Consider the following 17,173-nt stretch of genomic DNA (forward strand, 5'->3'; position numbering starts at 1 on the left):
AAGTTTACCCAAGTCACCTCTGATGTGTTTTCCCCCTTTTAGCTCTGAAACTCTTTCTAGACTCACCAGGGATCTCACTCCTGACTTCTTAAATTTTTCTTTCCAGTTGTGGGAATGGGGCATGAGAGCACTGAGTTGCCCTCCTTGTAGAATTACCAGATTTAGCAAATAAAAATATACGACACTCAGTTACATTTGAATTTCAGATAAATAGCGAATACCTTTTTAGAATAAGTATGCCCCAAATATTGCATATTTATGTTGAAAATTATTCATTATTTTTCTGAAATTCAAATGTAACTGGACATTCTGCATTTTATTTGGCAACCCTACCTCTTGGGTCAGTGCAAAGTCACGAGAAACTCAAGAAACTTTTCCAGCCCTCTCCAGCATAGGCAGACCATACTACCTTAAGGCTGCTGCAGTTGCAAGCACAGGAGACTTCTATATGTGCAAATAAAGGAAGTGGAACCAAAGGGGAACAAGCAAAGCTTGTGATAGCAGGGAGTCAATCTCCATTGCATTTGGCAGAATCTCAAAGCAGACAGAGTTAGGAAACCTAGATAGTGGGAAGGAAAGGATTCAGATGTGCCCTGATTGGAGGCTGCTGGTATGGGGAAACTGTTGGTGTGCTAACTTGAAGCAAGGCATCCTATGCAATTGGTCAGGAGTGCGTGCATATTTAGCTTTTTTTGGGTTGGTCCTAAGTTGGGAGCAGGGACAAAAATTAGGGAATCTGTCAGTTTTAAGTCCTAGTGTTTGAGGTGGTTGTTATAGAGGTTATTGTGTGGCTTTCTGGACCACTTGCTAGAGATGGTTGCTCTTATTTCCTACCAGTGACTTGTAGTTAGCAGGCTGATTTCCTGATCTGATCTCACTGAGAGAGGCTGATCTCACAGCCTCTCTGATTTCCTGGGCTGGGTACTATCAGTAATGGTTTGGTTTCCTGGGTTGGTTCTGCAGACTGGATCTGAGCTCTACTTTTATAGATGGTCTCACCATTGTCCATTTGTATATCTACTGTCTCATCTGGAAGATTTATCACATCCCTAGACTTCAACAAGGTTATCCCTTGCTCAAATCTTCAAACTAAATGAAGCTGGTACATGACACAGAGTCTCCACACTCACGTCTAACTGAATTACATAACTTCCAACCTCCCCGACCCCTTGGTTTTATTAGATGGTGGGGGTGCAGGTGGGGATGGAAGAAGAGGAAAAGGAAAGGAGGAAGAAAGAAGAAGAAAAAAACCCAACCCTGCTCAATCTCATATATATTTTCCAATCTTTCCCTACATGTGAACTTAGACTTTTCCTCAAAAGCCAAGAATTTAGGTTTGTTGTTCTCAGATGATTTGGCTGATAATCTTAATGCAGGGAAGGTCCCCTTATCTAGCTGCCTTAATGAAGAAAGGTAAGCAGAAGCTGGATCTTCAGACAGCCCCAGGTTGTCCAGGGTTGGGGTGAAGTTCACAATCCTGGCGCTGGAGGGCGCTCTTGATCCTTGCAGGAGCACCTGCAATCGCTGCCGGCTCAGCCTCCTTTGCTCTCCGTTCTTAACAGGTTGCAGACACTGCTGAAAGGCTGCTTCTCTCCATTTTTAATTCAGGGCTCTCTGTGACTTTGTGGAGCTGTATACCCTGCGGGGAAATGATATCAGCCAGAGTTGTATCAAAGAAACTGACCACTAGGAGGTATGTATGGTAAGGGATTAGTCACAGGGACTTGACCCAATGTGGGAGTTGGCGAAACAGTCTCTGTAAGGCTGTTGTCTTCAGATCTGGTGCTGGAGCTTCTAAAACCATACCTGTGTTACCCTTTTTGGCTCCTAGAGAATCTGAAGACTGCAGATACCTTTTTTCCTTCTTCCTTTTAAAAATCAGCTTTTTAAAACAATTTTTCCCTCCGTGTCTTTCCCTTCTCCCCCTCTTTTCATCCCGATCCTATTTGTATTTTGCAACCACTGAGCTACATGGTGAATTTAAGCACCAAAGAAGTACACTATGTTTGAAATAGGGGACAGGAAAGAAGGCACAAGGGGCACCTGGGTGGCTCAGTAGGTTAAGCATCTGCCTTCCACTCAGGTCATAATCTCAGGGTCCTGGGATCAAGCCCCACATCAGGCTCTCTGCTCAGCAGCTGAGTCTGCTTCTCCCTCTGCCCCTCCCTCTGTGATTGCTCTGGCTCTCACTATCTCTCAAATAAATGAATACAATCTTAAAAAAAAAAAAAAAAAAGAACGAAAGGAGGCACAGGATGGCGGTAGTGGCAGATAGAAAGCCTAATGTAATTTTTCCAGTAGGATGAGCTATGAGCTAGGACTTAGGATCTGGGATATCTAAACTGCCCTATTTACAAGAATACATTCCTTTCATGCTGACCCAGGCCTAGAGGACAAGGAGCCCAGACAAGCAGTCAAGAAGCAAAGGCCCCAGTTATGGCTCTGTCATTATATTGATTCTCCTCATCATTTTCTTCACTTTTCAAGTACGTCTTTAAATACTAAGGTCATTGGAAACTCAACAAAACTATAGTTCAATAATCACTACCATTCACAACTAATCAATCCACTTTTGTTCCACGTGTAAAGATTGTTATGAAGCCTCCCCCTTAGATTCTCACTTCAAAAAGCCTTTGCTAACAAGTGTAAATTAGTCCATGGTCTGGGCAAAAGTTAACTCTTGGACATGGATAATTATTTAAATGTATCATATTTGGTTAATTTTTAAGAAAGGATTTCAGATCTCCATTTGGATGCCTCACTTCTAATGTTCTGGAAGCTCTCTTCAAACCAATGAATGGAGTCACACAGGAAGGTTGGATTTAGGATGGGTGTCAGCCCCATTTTCACATTTGAAACTAAGTATAAGTTTTTGTTGAAACTCCTCTTTCACTACCACGCTGGGACAAACTTGCCTTTCTACCTAACTTGTCCTGAACCAGTGGAAGTGGCTAACGGTTTAGCTTTTTAAGTATTCACATCATCCTTTCAGTGCAAATCCTATTTGGTATGTGTCAGATCCCTAACACAGAGCTCAGCACCTGGAACACAGTATACCCTCCATATTTGTATATTGCATGACCTAGAAGTCAGTAGTGGAGTCAACTGTGCCACCCATGTCAGTAATGAAGATCTGATGAGCAGATCAAATAAATACTCTCATAATTCTCAGAAAAAAAGAACAACCTAGGAATCCTGAATATGTCACATTGTAATAGTAAAATTTTTATGATTAAAAAAACTGGCATTGCAGAAAACAGGAAAATACAAAGAAATTCAAAACATCCATAATCTCACAAGATGGTGTTGTTAACATTTTTATGTTCATATTTTACATGTAATTGTCTGTGAAATTGGGATGCTCTTACATTTTTATTTAACATTGTATTTTTTTAATAAAATAATTTTTTATTGGTGTTCAATTTACCAACATACAGAATAACACGCAGTGCTCATCCCGTCAAGTGCCCCCCTCAGTGCCCGTCACCCATTCACCCCCCCCACCGCCCTCCTCCCCTTCCACCACCCCTAGTTCGTTTCCCAGAGTTAGGAGTCTTTATGTTCTGTCTCCCTTTCTGATATTTCCCACACATTTCTTCTCCCTTCCCTTATGTATTGATAAATTATTACATTTTTTAAAAGAATGGGGTTTTGTGGGATCATATATTATTACCCCAGCTCTATCAGAGTATTTTTTTTAGAGCTAAGAACACCCTCTACCTGAATTCTACACATGAAAAAGACATTAAAAGATGATGTGAACTGCCCACATCCCCCTGGCAGCAAGAAGACAAAGGCAGACTCTCAACTCAGCTGTTGCTTCTGAGAATCCAGGGCTCCCCAGTGCGTGCTGTCCAGCGTGTGTCTCCACCTTTATAATGGCTCTATGTGGACTGTTGGAAATGGGTCTTCCCTTATTTTATTCATGATCCCCTGTCCTCCCTCTCCTGTTAATATGCACGTCACTCAAATCAAGATATTCTACTTCTTTGGTGGTTTACTCCCTCTTCTTCCCACCAGTATCGGCCGGACCAGCTTGATGACTACCTAAAGCTTGCAAATCCATAAGATCTTAGATCCTGATTGGGACAGCTTCAATTCCAAAAACCCTAATTAAGTCTACCTTTGTAGCAGGTATTTTGCCCTAAGACCATCCAGGAACAAAAGACAAAATACTGTCCTCTTTTGGAAAGGTTCCTCCATTAACACAGAGAACCCCATGAAAGAGTGAAAGGGAGGGTGACGGAAGAGGAACATGGCTTTTCTCCTAATTTCTGGCTCCAGCTACCTGTCCAGGCCCAGCAGCACCTGGGATGCATGCTCAGCTGAGTACACAATGGAGTGTTGTGTCAGCTGGCAGGAATGGGAATGATCATTGAATTCTGAGCTAGAAGATGATCACAAAGCTGCTCCATCTTGAATGGGTTTTATTCCTTCTATTAGATGTATTCTGATTTATGAAGTGATAGCCAGGAACCCAGACCATCAGCTTTTGCACCCTTATGTCACATGCAGCACAAACCCTTTACTTCTGTCTCTGGGACAGTCCCACTGGCTACTCTGGGCCTCTCTGTCTTGGCACGTGGCCACTTTCTGGGCTACAGCACAACCCTGCTATATATTTAAAATTTTAACCAGCACCCTTGCTTATCATTATCTTTAAAAATTCTTGGAAGTGGACTGAAATGTTAATTATAAATTTGGCTATAATTTGACAAATATAAATAACTTTGTGTTTTGTAATGTTCACAGAACCTTTCTACACTGGTAAACAATGCCTACATAGTACTCCTGAATCAGGTAGAGTCACTACAACATAGTGCAGGTTAAAGAAAGGATTTTTTCAGTTCACCAAGGATATTTCCCTAAACCCTCTCTACCACACTGCCTTACACCAGGCTCTCCCCAGCCAAAATCTTACTTCATTCAGACATGACCTGGGACCTATCACTTCCTCTTGTGCTGCTTAATCAGGCAGAGGCAGCTACAAAGATCTGATGAACATTAGCTCTGAACTCTGGAATGATGAGTTTTTTTCCCTTCTCCTGGCTGCTAAGCAAATGAACAGACTTTACTCTTATGTGTTTAAGGAGAAAAAAAAAAAGTTTGCCTTAAAATAGGCACCCACCTCCAAAGGCACTCAACCTGCGTATGGAAAAGTGTGTGGGATGTGTTCACATCCTGCATAACTTAGAGGAAATTTTCTCTGAATATACTGTCCACAGGATGCAGCCCTGCTTGGCCTTGAGTTAATTAACTAGAGTACCTGATGAATAAATAGTCCCCAAATAGCATTGCATAAACTTCAACAGTTCTTGAATGTTCTTTACTGGTGAGGCAACACAAAAGAAGGATTTACTTAGTGGAGGAAAAGCGCTAAGGAGAGGGATTATAAAGGAAAAATAAGCATCCTGGAAACAGACACAGCTCCCAGGCCAACTGCTTCCCCAAGACTCTCCACTCCTAGTTTTAAGTGGCTCAGCAAATGTTTGCTTCTGCCATACTATGTGATTTCAGCCATGTAGTCCCTTTTGCTGGTTCTTAGTTTCCCTCTCTATGAAGTAGATAGCAGTATTCGTTTTTCCCATTTCTCATTTTCTCACATCCTCTTGGGAGGCTCTCAGTGAAACATGAAACATTCAGAAATTGTCAGCGAACTTCCACATCTCCCACTGGGGATAGAAGTATTGATCCCAGTAGGCTTTTATTACTGTGTGGCACTTACAGAGACTTACAGAAAAGACAAGCAAATAACACAAAGAGAATACCAAATGGATCATGCGTGTACATTTGAAAACAAATATTTAGACATATACACGTAGCCCTCTCCATCAGCCCATTCACACACACAGAATAACTACAAAAAGGTAGTAAAGAATAGGCAAGAAGAGATACAGGAGCAGATGTTCGTTCACACAGCCACGCTGGAAAGCAAACCGACCTACGCTCACCCTTAGATATTCTTATCATCCTTTCCTACTGGAAGTTTAGATATCAAGCCAGTCTTGACTTCTGGCGTGTGGCCAGCCCTGATCTTCACTAGCAGTCATGACTGCCTGTGGTGGAAAACAAGGGTCCAAATGCACATTTATGGAGGCGCTGTACCAGGTACAGGGAACATTGAGCGTAAGACAGTCCCTCCTGGGAGGGCTCACATCCAGTAAAGGAAGGAGAGGTGCAAACCGTTACAAATCCATAGGAGAGTTCTGTGACAGAAGTGAGTACAGGAAACGTGGTCCAATTCTGTCCTCCTGAACTCTAAAAAAGAAAGACAACTCTCCTCCATTCTTCACAGAACAAAATGCAGGCCCAGAGGTATCTGGGTGGGCTGCGGCCCATGCTGCCTTCTGCCCACCATGTTGAGCCCATCACGGAGCGCTCAGTGAAGAGATTGTAGAAGGAGTGGGCAGCGGTGGCCACACACTGACCCTGGGTGAAAGGAAGAATGAGAGAAAATAACCAGGAGAGCAGTGAGAAGCAGGGCTAAGGAACTAGAAGGATGTTGCCTTTGCCCCCTCCTGTCTTTACCTCCCTGTCTGCCAGCAGGGGGCAGGCCTCCTGCCACCTGGGAAGAGAAAAGCCAGGAAGCCTGATGAAGCACCATTCCCATTTTCTTCTAACTTAGGATCTAAAGAGTCTTCCTGACCCTTCTCCTGGCCCTGGTGTCCCATTTGCCCCGATCCAGCCATGGACCTGAACTCGTCCATCCTAGGTCCGTGAGGGCATCTGGCAATGGTGATCCCCAAAACACAAGGCACTCAGTCACCTGGAGGATCAGTCAGGGATCCCAAGATCTCAGGATATTAGTGATTTGAGGCCAAATAGCCCAGCCCCTTCACTTCACAGATGAGACTGAAGCCTTAAGTGTGGAGTTCATTTGCTGCCGGTCCCACATCACGTCGGTGAGTTAAGGTTGGTTCTAGGATTGACAAGATAGTCAGTGAGAAAGTTGCAAGTTGAGAAACTAAAGAAGACCCAGTGATGATTTGGGCTTTTGTTCATGGTCAGATATCTCATCATAGGTGCAGCTGAGAATAGAACCTAGGGCTCAGCCATGGCCCCTGGAGCTAATGGGTCTTTCTTACCTGCTGAAGAATGGTTACATGTCACTTCCAGCACAGGCAGAGCTGCACACAGGGCCCCGGACTAGCCAGTCCATGGTACAGATATGTGAAGACATGGACCAAAATTTCAGCATCTTGATGAAGAAAGCAACAGAGTAGGATGGGGAGATAAAGGGAAATAGTGGAGCCAGGCCTAGTGGTTTGGGTTTTTCTTTCATGTTCTAATTTTTGAAGCTGCAGAGAGCTCCTCCACACATCCTACAGAAAAAATCCTTGGTAAGGTCCTACCGTGAGGTCTGGCACGAGACACCTGAGGTCATGATGGTGGGTTGGGGTTGATGGGGTGCCAGATGAGAGCGCTCATAATTCCCGTCTGTACCATCTGGGCACACGGCCCTGAGAATCTCCCACTGTCCCCTCCCCCATACCAGAGAGGGTGGCTAGGAAGCTCTGACAACAACGGAGATAAAATGGAAGCAAAGGCCTGTCTCATGGCCACAAAGAAGGGGAACCTTAGAACCAAACCATTGTTTACAGGATGCACACCTCCCGAGCTGGAGACTCAGCCCAGCAGAGTGGGGCCTTCCTCACAAGGGCCTGGGGCAGGGCTGCCTGCATCTGTGTCACTTACCTTGACTCTGCGGCACATATCTGACTCCACCCCATGGATTGAAGAACATGGCAGACTTGCAGGAAGGTGATCTGCTCTGGCTTCCTTCCTAATATACAGAAGACCTGGAGAGGAAGAAAAGATTATGTCAATTCTGGGGACCTTATTTCTTCACTCTTCTCCTGAGGCCTCAACTGTCATGAACAACAGGGTGATTCTGCCTGCCTTACTGGAAGGGAGACTAGAACTCAGGGAAAATAACACTAGTCAAACACCTGGATACCATCTACTGTGTTCAAGGTACTTTGCATGTTTAAATATTCTATAAACACTCATAATAGTATACACTTTAAACTTACCTACGTTTTACAGATGGGAAAACTAAGGCATAGACAGATTGAGTAGCTTGCCCAAGGTTATTTGAACACAGTCTGGCTTCAGAAACTGGGCTCCTTCCAATATCTTATCCCACTTCCCAGAGCACTGGGAAGAGAACTCAGGTATTGAACACCCAGGCTGGGACACAGACAACCATAAGACAAATTCCCAAATGTTCTCTGCTCAGTGTTCATTTGTCAAGTTTTTTTTAAAGATTTTTATTTATTAATGAGACACACAGAGAGAGAGAGAGAAAGAGAGAGAGGCAGAGACACAGGCAGAGGGAGAAGCAGGCTCCACGCAGGGAGCCCGACGACATGGGCCCAGGTCTTCAGGATCACACCCAGGGCTGAAGGTGGCACTAAACCGCTGAGCCACCTGGGCTTCCCCATTTGTCAAGTTTTTAATAAGAAAGAGCCCCCTCCCTTTCATCACTCCCCTAAAATTATGAACCTTGCTGCAATCCCACTCAATCCTACAAGCTTTCTGGATTCACAAGCAAGGTTTCTTCTCGTCATTAACACTTAAGAATGGCTTTTGCTGCTTGATGATCCTTGCCACTTAATATTAGGGTTTTAAATTTATCTTTTCATTTTCATTTAGTTTAGAACCTGGTTGCTCACAGGGGCAAATGCACACATTTATGCAGGTGCATGAATGAAGAGGGGGAGTGCATGGGACTGTGGTGATGTGAGATGTTACACCCCTGAGTGTCCACTTCCACTAGTGGAACCGAGGTTTTACTCTGAGATCAGCCTCAGATGTGGCCACCTGGGACAACCCTGAGAACATCCAACAAGAGTGCTGGAGGGAAGGCTTCAAACAAGGCACCTCCAAAACCACTCCAGACCTAGCTAGCAGAAATAACTCCCTACAAGTGTGTAAGAGCCAAAGCAACCTGGCACTCAGAATTTTGGGCAATTCAATGGCCTTTGAGAAGCACCACCAGCTCACGTTTGCCATCTTCTGGGCAGCAAGGGGAAGCTCATCCGGCCTGCTGGTCCTGCTGTTGGTGCAGCAGGCCAGACAGGGCTGGCTTCAGCCACAGTCCCCACTGTTCCTCTGCACCTCCTGCTCCCACGGTGCCCACCCGCCTGCCCAAAGATGCCTGTTAGCACAGGAAAAGGAGAAGCTACCAGAAGTATTAACAGAAAGACTCTCCAAAGGTACTCTAGCCTGTAGCCATTCAATCTTAATGAGCACACAGATTTTCTGGTCAGCTTGTTTGTTGAAATGCAGATTCTGAATCAGTGCACCTGGGGTGGGACATGAAATTCTGCATTTTCAACAAGTTTCCAGGTGATACAGATGCTGCTGGTCTGGGGACCATACTTTGAGCGACAGGACTTCAACCCATCATTCAACATCCCTCAATTCAGCATCCAGATCACTACCTGGTGACTTGTCAAGTCTCAGCTAGATTTTTTTTTTTTTTCTGTAAGGAAACTACTTGCTCTTCTTCCAGTTGAACAGAGAACAGAACAGCTAAAAAAATATGAAAAAATATGAAATATCTACCACTTAGCTCAGTGTGTGCCAGGCCCAGAGCTAAACACTTTCATACATTATCTATTTCAATCATCTTCCAGTTGTTTCCTTTTATAAAATAACTATTATTACCCCCATTTTATAGATCAAAAAATTGAGGCCCATAAAAGGTAACTAAGCAGCCCACGGCTACATAGTAAGTAACTGGCAGAGCTGAGATTCAAACTGAGGTCTTCTGGGCCTCTATGGTACCAACCAGTTCACTGCCTCCCATCAGAAGTCTCAGGAGTCTCAGGTGACACCATCTGATCAAGATCCATTTTTACAAAGTGGATCCTATCAACCCGCTCTCAAGGCCTAACACTGCTATGCCCTGCCATCCCCTTATTCTGAGCCCGCTTGGATGGTAACCTACTGGCCGGCAGAAGTAGCCATAGTTAGCCAGGAACGAGGTGGCCATGAACCAAGAAGAAGACAGAAGGAAAGATCAAGTCATAAAGCATGTTCTGCCATGAGACCCACCTACCTGGCTCAGGGCCTGTGAAACTAAAACCTCCCCCGTCATGTTCTGGGTACCACCATCCCTCCCCAACCCTCACTGATAGTCAGCGAGTGACTGCTAATCAGAGCAACTCCATGGAATGGCTAGAGCAGATGCTGGGACTTGAAGACGTCTTGCTGGTCTCTCAATTGTTTTAATGTGCACAACTATGGACCACATAACCACCCTGGACACCTATTATGTGTGAGGCCCTAAGTTAGGTGCTGGAGTATGAGAGGAACACCAAGCTGTGCAGACAACAGCCCTGCCCCCAGTGAACTCGAAGGCTCACTGAGGTGGAGGAAACAACCCTTACTTGTAAGGTTGGGGCCAGATGAAGAGTAGGAACCAGGAGGTGTTCTAGACATTGGTAGCAGACTGGAGAAGGAGGAGGCCCTGGGCAAACAGAGGCGAAGGGAGGCAGCTTCACACCAAGGGAGGCATGCTGGTTACCCAGACCTCTTCCAACTCCAAGGGATCAGTCAGAATGCAGTGGAGGCTTCCACCAGGGGAGGAGCAGCCACAGATGCAGAGAGAGAACAGACTTGATTAACAAGGAGTCTTGAAGACTATTTTAAGGAGCTTGAACTTTATCACTTAATATTCATATGACAATGACATGTTGAATAGTACTAAGCACTTCCCCGTGCTAGACTCTGTTCTGAGCACCAAGCCACCTCCCTAAAACAAATCAGACAAAAATCCCTACCTTGCAGGACTTCCCAAACTGGTCAGATAGGCCAAGGGAGCTACGAAGGGCTTCTGAGCAAGAAGTGGATGTGGGCATGGCAGATTCTCAAAGGATTATGGTGGCAGCAGAGTAATTTGTTGCCACAATTAAATGATAAGCTCTCTGGGCATGTCTCATGTCTCACAAGTTATCTGTATCTTCCACATGGTACCAGGCACCATGCTGGGCCTGACTTTTAAAAGTGAGACATGGCCCTGCTTTGAAGCACTTGCTCTTTGGAGGGGAGACCAACAAAATCTGCAAATTGTGGGATGGCAGAGTGTTGGTAAATGCTTACCAGGCTGCCAGGGTGGGAGAAGATGGGTGGATTGTAGTGTTGGCCAGTTCCTGTGGTGTAAATGCTCCCACCACAACTGATCTCGAGCTACCAGAAAGTCACTGAGTGTGGAGTTGGGGAGAGATGCGTGCAGGCAGTGCTCTCCAGCTGGAGAATCTGGCCCTAGTTCCCCCCAAGGAGAAGGGAGGTGGAAACCTAAGGAAGGAAACAAATGACCTGGCCTTAGAGAGCCAAGGAAGGCTTCAGGAGAAGCCTGGCCTGCTGAACATGCAGGAATTTGTCAGGGCACCCAGGACAAGAGCATTTCTGGCAGGAAGCAATTATGTGCCAAGGCCTGGGGCCCATGGGGTGAGGCTGTGGGCCTGGGAAACAGTGCGGCATTGGAGATGGCAGGTGTGCAGGCTGCCTAGGTGATGGAGCAATGCTGAGCCTAGAGAACTGTGGGAGGCTTCTACACCCATCCACAGAGGGTAAGGCTGCCAGGAAGCCTTCAGAGGGCCACAAGTCTCTTTTGGTGTGTAGGTATTTGGGAGGATCATCCCATCAGCAGTGCAGAGGTTGGGCTGGAGGAGAAGAGAGACCAATAGATAGAGGAGGGAAGCTGAGAGGTGTGGCTGTCAGGACCTGCTTCTTCAGGTTTGACTGCTTCCTAGCTGGTACACTGAGGCAGAGGGGTTGGAGGTGAAGGGGCAAGCTCTTTAGCCAGAGCGCCTCACTGCCACCTGCCAAGTTACTTGACCCCTCTTGTCCCTGGCACACACTTTCTGTGCCCTGCCTTCCCTGAATTGTAATCACCCATTTCCACATCTGACTCCCCACCTAGAGCGGGATCTCCTGGAGGGCGGTTGTGCCTTCTCCAGTAGCAACTCTACAGGTCCTCACAAAACCTGGCACCCAGAGCACGCCCAGTGCTCATGCTGACCAACCATTCTCTGAGAGCAAGGTGTCTGGAAGGAACCCCATGTTTGGGGCTCAGAACACTGAGCAGAGATGAACAGAGCCTAGGTAGAAACAGGAGATGTTGGGAGTTCTATTAGGTGAGTGTGTAGGGGGGTGGGGGAATGAATTCTATCTTGCTTGCTACTGACTTCTATTTTTCCATTTAAAGAATAGGAAAATGGAAGATGGGATCTGTGTCTCTACAAGGAAGGCAGGATCACCAGAGATGGAACAGAACCCCAGCTCCTACATATGTCTGCTCCAAGGCTTTCAGCATTCTGCTGAGGCAGATCATGGTCTTTGGGCACCCTAAAAAAGGAGGAGACTCTAGAACTCTGCAGGGCCCCACTGGCCTTACCTCACAGAATAGATACCCTGAGAGAGCTACCAGGCCCGGGTTGTAGGCAGCGAGGGGTCCTGCTAACCTCAGAGGCTTCCATCTGGACATGAACCAAGGACTTGCCACCACCAGAAGAGAGAAGACAAAAAGAAGGGGGACAGGGAAGGGTGAGTGTACCAGGAACCAGGAATCCATCCTCAGGTCTAGAAAAGCAAAGGGGCAGGGAGACAGCCGAGCTGGCCACCATGCCCACCAGCCCCGAGCCCTCCCCTCAGCCAGTTCCCAAGGCCTTGCTCAGTCACCATCTCTGGTTCCTCAAAAGTCAGACATCAAGATGGGGTGGCTAAACAAACAAAAGTTCCCATTAAATGACATCATTCCCTACCTCCGTTTTCAAAGGCCCAGGTGTATTTATTCCAGAGCGTCTCCAATGTACCAGCCATGTGGGCACCTGTAAGTGAGAGCAGTGTTTGTTCCTTGTCCAAACCACCTTCCTCTGCTCACTCTCTCCCTCCCTCACCACATGGCCAGCTGAGGGTCTACCAGGTTCCTCAGCCCCCCGCCCCATGACGACTGACTGCAGACCTCCCCACTGTTCCTACCTTTGGGCATTGGACAACCACCCATCATGCACCTCTGAAGAGACTCCACTGCCCATAACTTTGTTCTAATCCTCACACCCTTTGCTGCTCCACTTGGGATCTCCAGTCTCTGCAGTGACCCTCAGGCTGCAGTTCCCAAGGGTAAGAGATGTGGATATTGTGCAGTGAGCAAGGGAGAGGGGTACAGAAAGCTCTGCTGCTCCCCCTTCTCTGGCTCCATGATGCCTGCTCCTTCTGGACATCCCTGGCTTCTCCTGCCCCTCACTGAGCCCAGTCACACCCAGTCCCTCCAGGGCTTAACTTACTCCTGTGGCTTCTGGGCTCCTCTGGTCAGTGACTGATGCTGCTCTGGCTGGTGGTGGGTCCGAGTGACAGGTCCTCAGGGCTCCAGGGCGTAGGGTGTGAATGACCAGCAGTCCTACCCTCAGGAGCTCTCTCTCCCCTCCTGTGCTCTGATCTGTGAATGACCTCCAGCCCCATCCCCAGCCCCTACACACACACTCACACACTTGCAGAGAACTTAGAACCATGGCTGATGTCCATGTCCTGGCTGGGCACCCTGCCACTGTCATAGCCTCAGGGAGAAAGAGAACAAAAGACAGCCCAGGTGGAAAGAAGAAATTCAGAGGGCAAAGAACAGAGGTTGGGGCTTGGAGAGGGTGGGTAGAAATTCACGGATGGACAGTGCCCACATGGAGGCAGACCGTCAGATCACTGGTCCTTTTTGCATCCCCATCACCCGTGCCCTGCACTCTTCATTCTTAGCACAGGCAATCCTCTCGGAGAAGAAGGTGTGCATGGGACATCATGCCTCCTCCAGCATTTTGGCCATGCCTTCTCTGCTCAGGTTTGCTTTCTTCTTCCCTCTGTCCCATGTGGATACATGGACAAGGATTAAGGAGAGCAGGCTTTCTTAGCCTGCTCTCCACTCACCAGTATAAGCTGAAGGAGCACAGGGAAATTGGGATTCCCAACCTCTCCTCTATCAACCTGTGCCTAAAGGAAGCAATTAGGTACGTCCTTCCTTCACTTGATCAGATATGGGAAAACCAAGTTTAGAAGCCAGATCCCTGAATGATAAGCCAGCAGCCCATGTCTGGGGCCACGCCTAGAACCACGCTTTTTATTTTTATTTTATTTTTTTAATTTTTATTTATTTATGATAGTCACAGAGAGAGAGAGAGAGGCAGAGACACAGGCAGAGGGAGAAGCAGGCTCCATGCATCGGGAGCCCGATGTGGGATTCGATCCCGGGTCTCCAGGATCACGCCCTGGGCCAAAGGCAGGCGCCAAACTGCTGCGCCACCCAGGGATCCCAGAACCACGCTTTTTAAAACATAGAGCCTCAGTTTCTCCTCCAGCAAACAGTACACTGTGCAAAGGCTTGTGAAAAATCATGTCTATGTAAGCCGTAGATTATCCATGCTCAGGGCCCGGAGGATTAAGGGACTTGAAGAACTAGAGAAAGTAATGCATAATCCCCACCAGGAGGATTTGGTTTAGAGATGTGTCTGGCCACACACACTCAGCTGTATGCCTGTACACTCATGCAAGCTGTTACAGACCTTCACACTGCCCCAGCCCTTCTCCTGCCTGGGAATGTTTCTTAGCTGGGTTTCTGCCAGAAGACAAGTCCTTCTCAGTCATATATCACATGGCATTTCCTATAGAATCAAGTCAAAATGACCCAGCTGGGACTTGCAGGCTACTCCTACTCCTGCTGGACCCTCGCGTCTTTAGGTCCATGTGCTACTTCTGAGGCTGCCATCAATCTGGTCTCCTCATTCTCCCTGGCCCACCCAGACCCATTTCTACTTCTCTAATGAGGCCATACTTCCTCTTTCACCTCCATTTTCCCCATTTAAGGCATACTCTTCCTTCCTCTTCCACAGAGGCCCCCATTCATCATCCCTCTGACCATGACAGATACTGTCTGTACCATGGAGGTTAGCCTGTGAGTTCAATGGTCCAGAGTAAATGGTAAGTTCCCTGTGGGAAATGACCCCCTCTGCATTTAACAGACTAATGGGAGCCCTAGAGGCAATGCCAGGCAGATGGAAACAAGATACCTAAAGTTGTGGTCATCATAAAACCTCTTACACATGGATCTCCTTACAGTGGTTGGGGGATACCCTTCGAAAATCCTTTGCATAGGACCTGAGATGTCATGTCACTGCCTTATCTCTGGGAAGCAGGTGGCATCAAGAGAATTAAACTATGAATTTTAGGCAAGAGACACTATAGCCTCGTGCCTTTTTTGAGCTCAGCATAAATCTACTTTGAGCGAGGAGTCCACTGGTCTTCCACCATGCCCTCCTCCTTTAATGCCCTTGGGGTTTATAGATCATAAAGACTAGGGCAAGGCTTGTCTTTCCATATCCTACAACAGTCAAATAAGATTGTGGCTGAATACCCACTCAGATTCCTTCCGCATCAAGCAAAATAATAAAGGGCATTAAACTCTCTTGCTCCTTCCTCACCCTATGACCCATCATGCTCACAGTGCCCTAGCTGCTCTGAGTGCTGAGTGAGCTGAGCCACCTCTGGGGTTGTCCGGAGCGCTGAGGTGAGGCAGGATGCCTATCTGATAGCAGAGGGCTAGAAATTTTATGTGTAGGACCCAGCATTTACAAAGAATATTATACTTACATACCTATACAGTAACAATAGCTCCCACTAAGTAAGTAAGCCCTTACCATATGCCAACCACTCTTCTAAACACCATATACACACTGACAGGTAGGATCATCATGACCCCACCAAGTAGATACTATCAACATTGCCTTTTACTAATGGGGAAACTAAGGCACAAAAAGGTTAAATAGCTTGTCCAATATCACACAGCTCCTAAGTAGCAGGGTCAGGATTCAAGCGAGGCAGTATGGCTCCAGAGCCCATACACTTAACAAGTGTGTTATACTGTCCCTTCAAGTGTCTTGGTGTACCACGGCTTGTTTTATTGAGATGGGAAGACTCAAAGTGTGCCTTGAGGAAAAGGAAACTCCAATTTATCAGACTCAAAATACAAATTCTCCTTTTGATTTTCATAATAACCCTGTGCAAGTAGCAATAGAAGCCTCCTTCCTTCCCTTTCTCCCCTTTCTTCTCTCCTGTCCTTCCTTCCTTACCTCCTAATGCCCATCCATCCACCTAGATCAGACCAGGGATTTCCAGACCCTTGGGATCAAAGTAGGGGCACTTCAGCCACCTCTGTCTGGGGAGGTGACCTGACATGTCACCACAGTCCTTTAGTATGTCCCTTCCCATGTGCTGACAAGAAGCAGCCCCAGGCTTTGCAGGTCAAAATTAGCAAATATTGTTGTGCTGAAAAAATGGCCAGGTCCTCTCCAATGTGAACTGAAGAAGGTTCTTTCCTCTCTTCTGTCAATCTCTCTCTCTCTCTCTCTCTCCCTCTCCCTCTCCTCTTCTTACTTCCTCCTCTTCCTCCTCCTCCTCCTCCCTCTGTCCCTTTTTCTTGCCCCCCCTCTCTGGGGAGAGCTTGCACAAGATTTTATTGGAATAGAAGAGTATCACTGGTTTTTATAAAACATTGAAAATGACCACTATAGATAATGTGAATGTTACCCTCAGCTCCAGTTGGATAATTTGGGCAGCAATACTTTGCTGTTTGTGCTGACAGGAGAGCTGGCATACTCTCACCCCTATCTTCTGTGAGGAGTGCCCCCAGAAGCAGTCGTGAGACCTTTTCTTTCTCCACTGCAAGGCCACTATCAAAAGCACCACCCTCTGCCTCCATACACTATCCCTCCCAGGACCCTGGGTGATACCTTCTCACTATCAAAAGCAGGAAGGGCTGTGCTTCACAGGACTAAATTCCAGCCACAAAAGAGGCATTTCCCAGTGTTGATCTTACTTCTAATTTTATTATATTCTTCATACGTTATGCTCCTCTCATGATAATTTATTTATTTATTTTTTTAAATTTATTTTTTATTGGTGTTCAATTTACTAACATACTGAATAATCCCCAGTGCCCGTCACCCATTCACTCCCACCCCCCGCCCTCCTCCCCTTCTACCACCCCTAGTTCGTTTCCCAGAGTTAGCAGTCTTTACGTTCTGTCTCCCTTTCTGATATTTCCCACACATTTCTTCTCCCTTCCCTTATATTCCCTTTCACTATTATTTATATTCCCCAAATGAATGAGATAATTTAGTTTAGC

The 17,173-nt window shown here is 46.6% G+C and overlaps 1 protein-coding gene across 6 annotated transcripts in view; it reads right to left on the bottom strand.

Annotated features, from left to right (window-relative positions):
* Positions 1-1,256: 1,256 nt before the first annotated feature.
* The window catches only part of KCNA1 (potassium voltage-gated channel subfamily A member 1), a 113,197-nt gene continuing 97,280 nt past the window's right edge, over positions 1,257-17,173 (bottom strand). Inside the window, exons 3-6 of one of the 6 annotated variants that reach the window (XR_013364412.1) lie at positions 7,696-7,799; positions 7,086-7,198; positions 6,767-6,919; positions 1,257-1,639 (exon numbers count right to left, since the gene is read on the bottom strand). Coding sequence is in view for 3 of the 6 variants with exons in the window: in XM_077871367.1 (XP_077727493.1) it covers positions 6,259-6,429; positions 7,696-7,799 (275 nt within the window). In the remaining 3 variants the exon portion in view is untranslated. Of the gene's footprint in view, positions 1,640-5,646; positions 6,920-7,085; positions 7,199-7,695; positions 7,800-17,173 lie in introns of those variants that run through there. The other 5 variants (XR_013364411.1, XR_013364413.1, XM_077871368.1 and 2 more) reach the window with 5 other exon arrangements.

The sequence above is a fragment of the Canis aureus genome, chromosome 25, assembly GCF_053574225.1.
Source record: "Canis aureus isolate CA01 chromosome 25, VMU_Caureus_v.1.0, whole genome shotgun sequence".
Taxonomy (NCBI): Eukaryota; Metazoa; Chordata; class Mammalia; order Carnivora; family Canidae; genus Canis; species Canis aureus.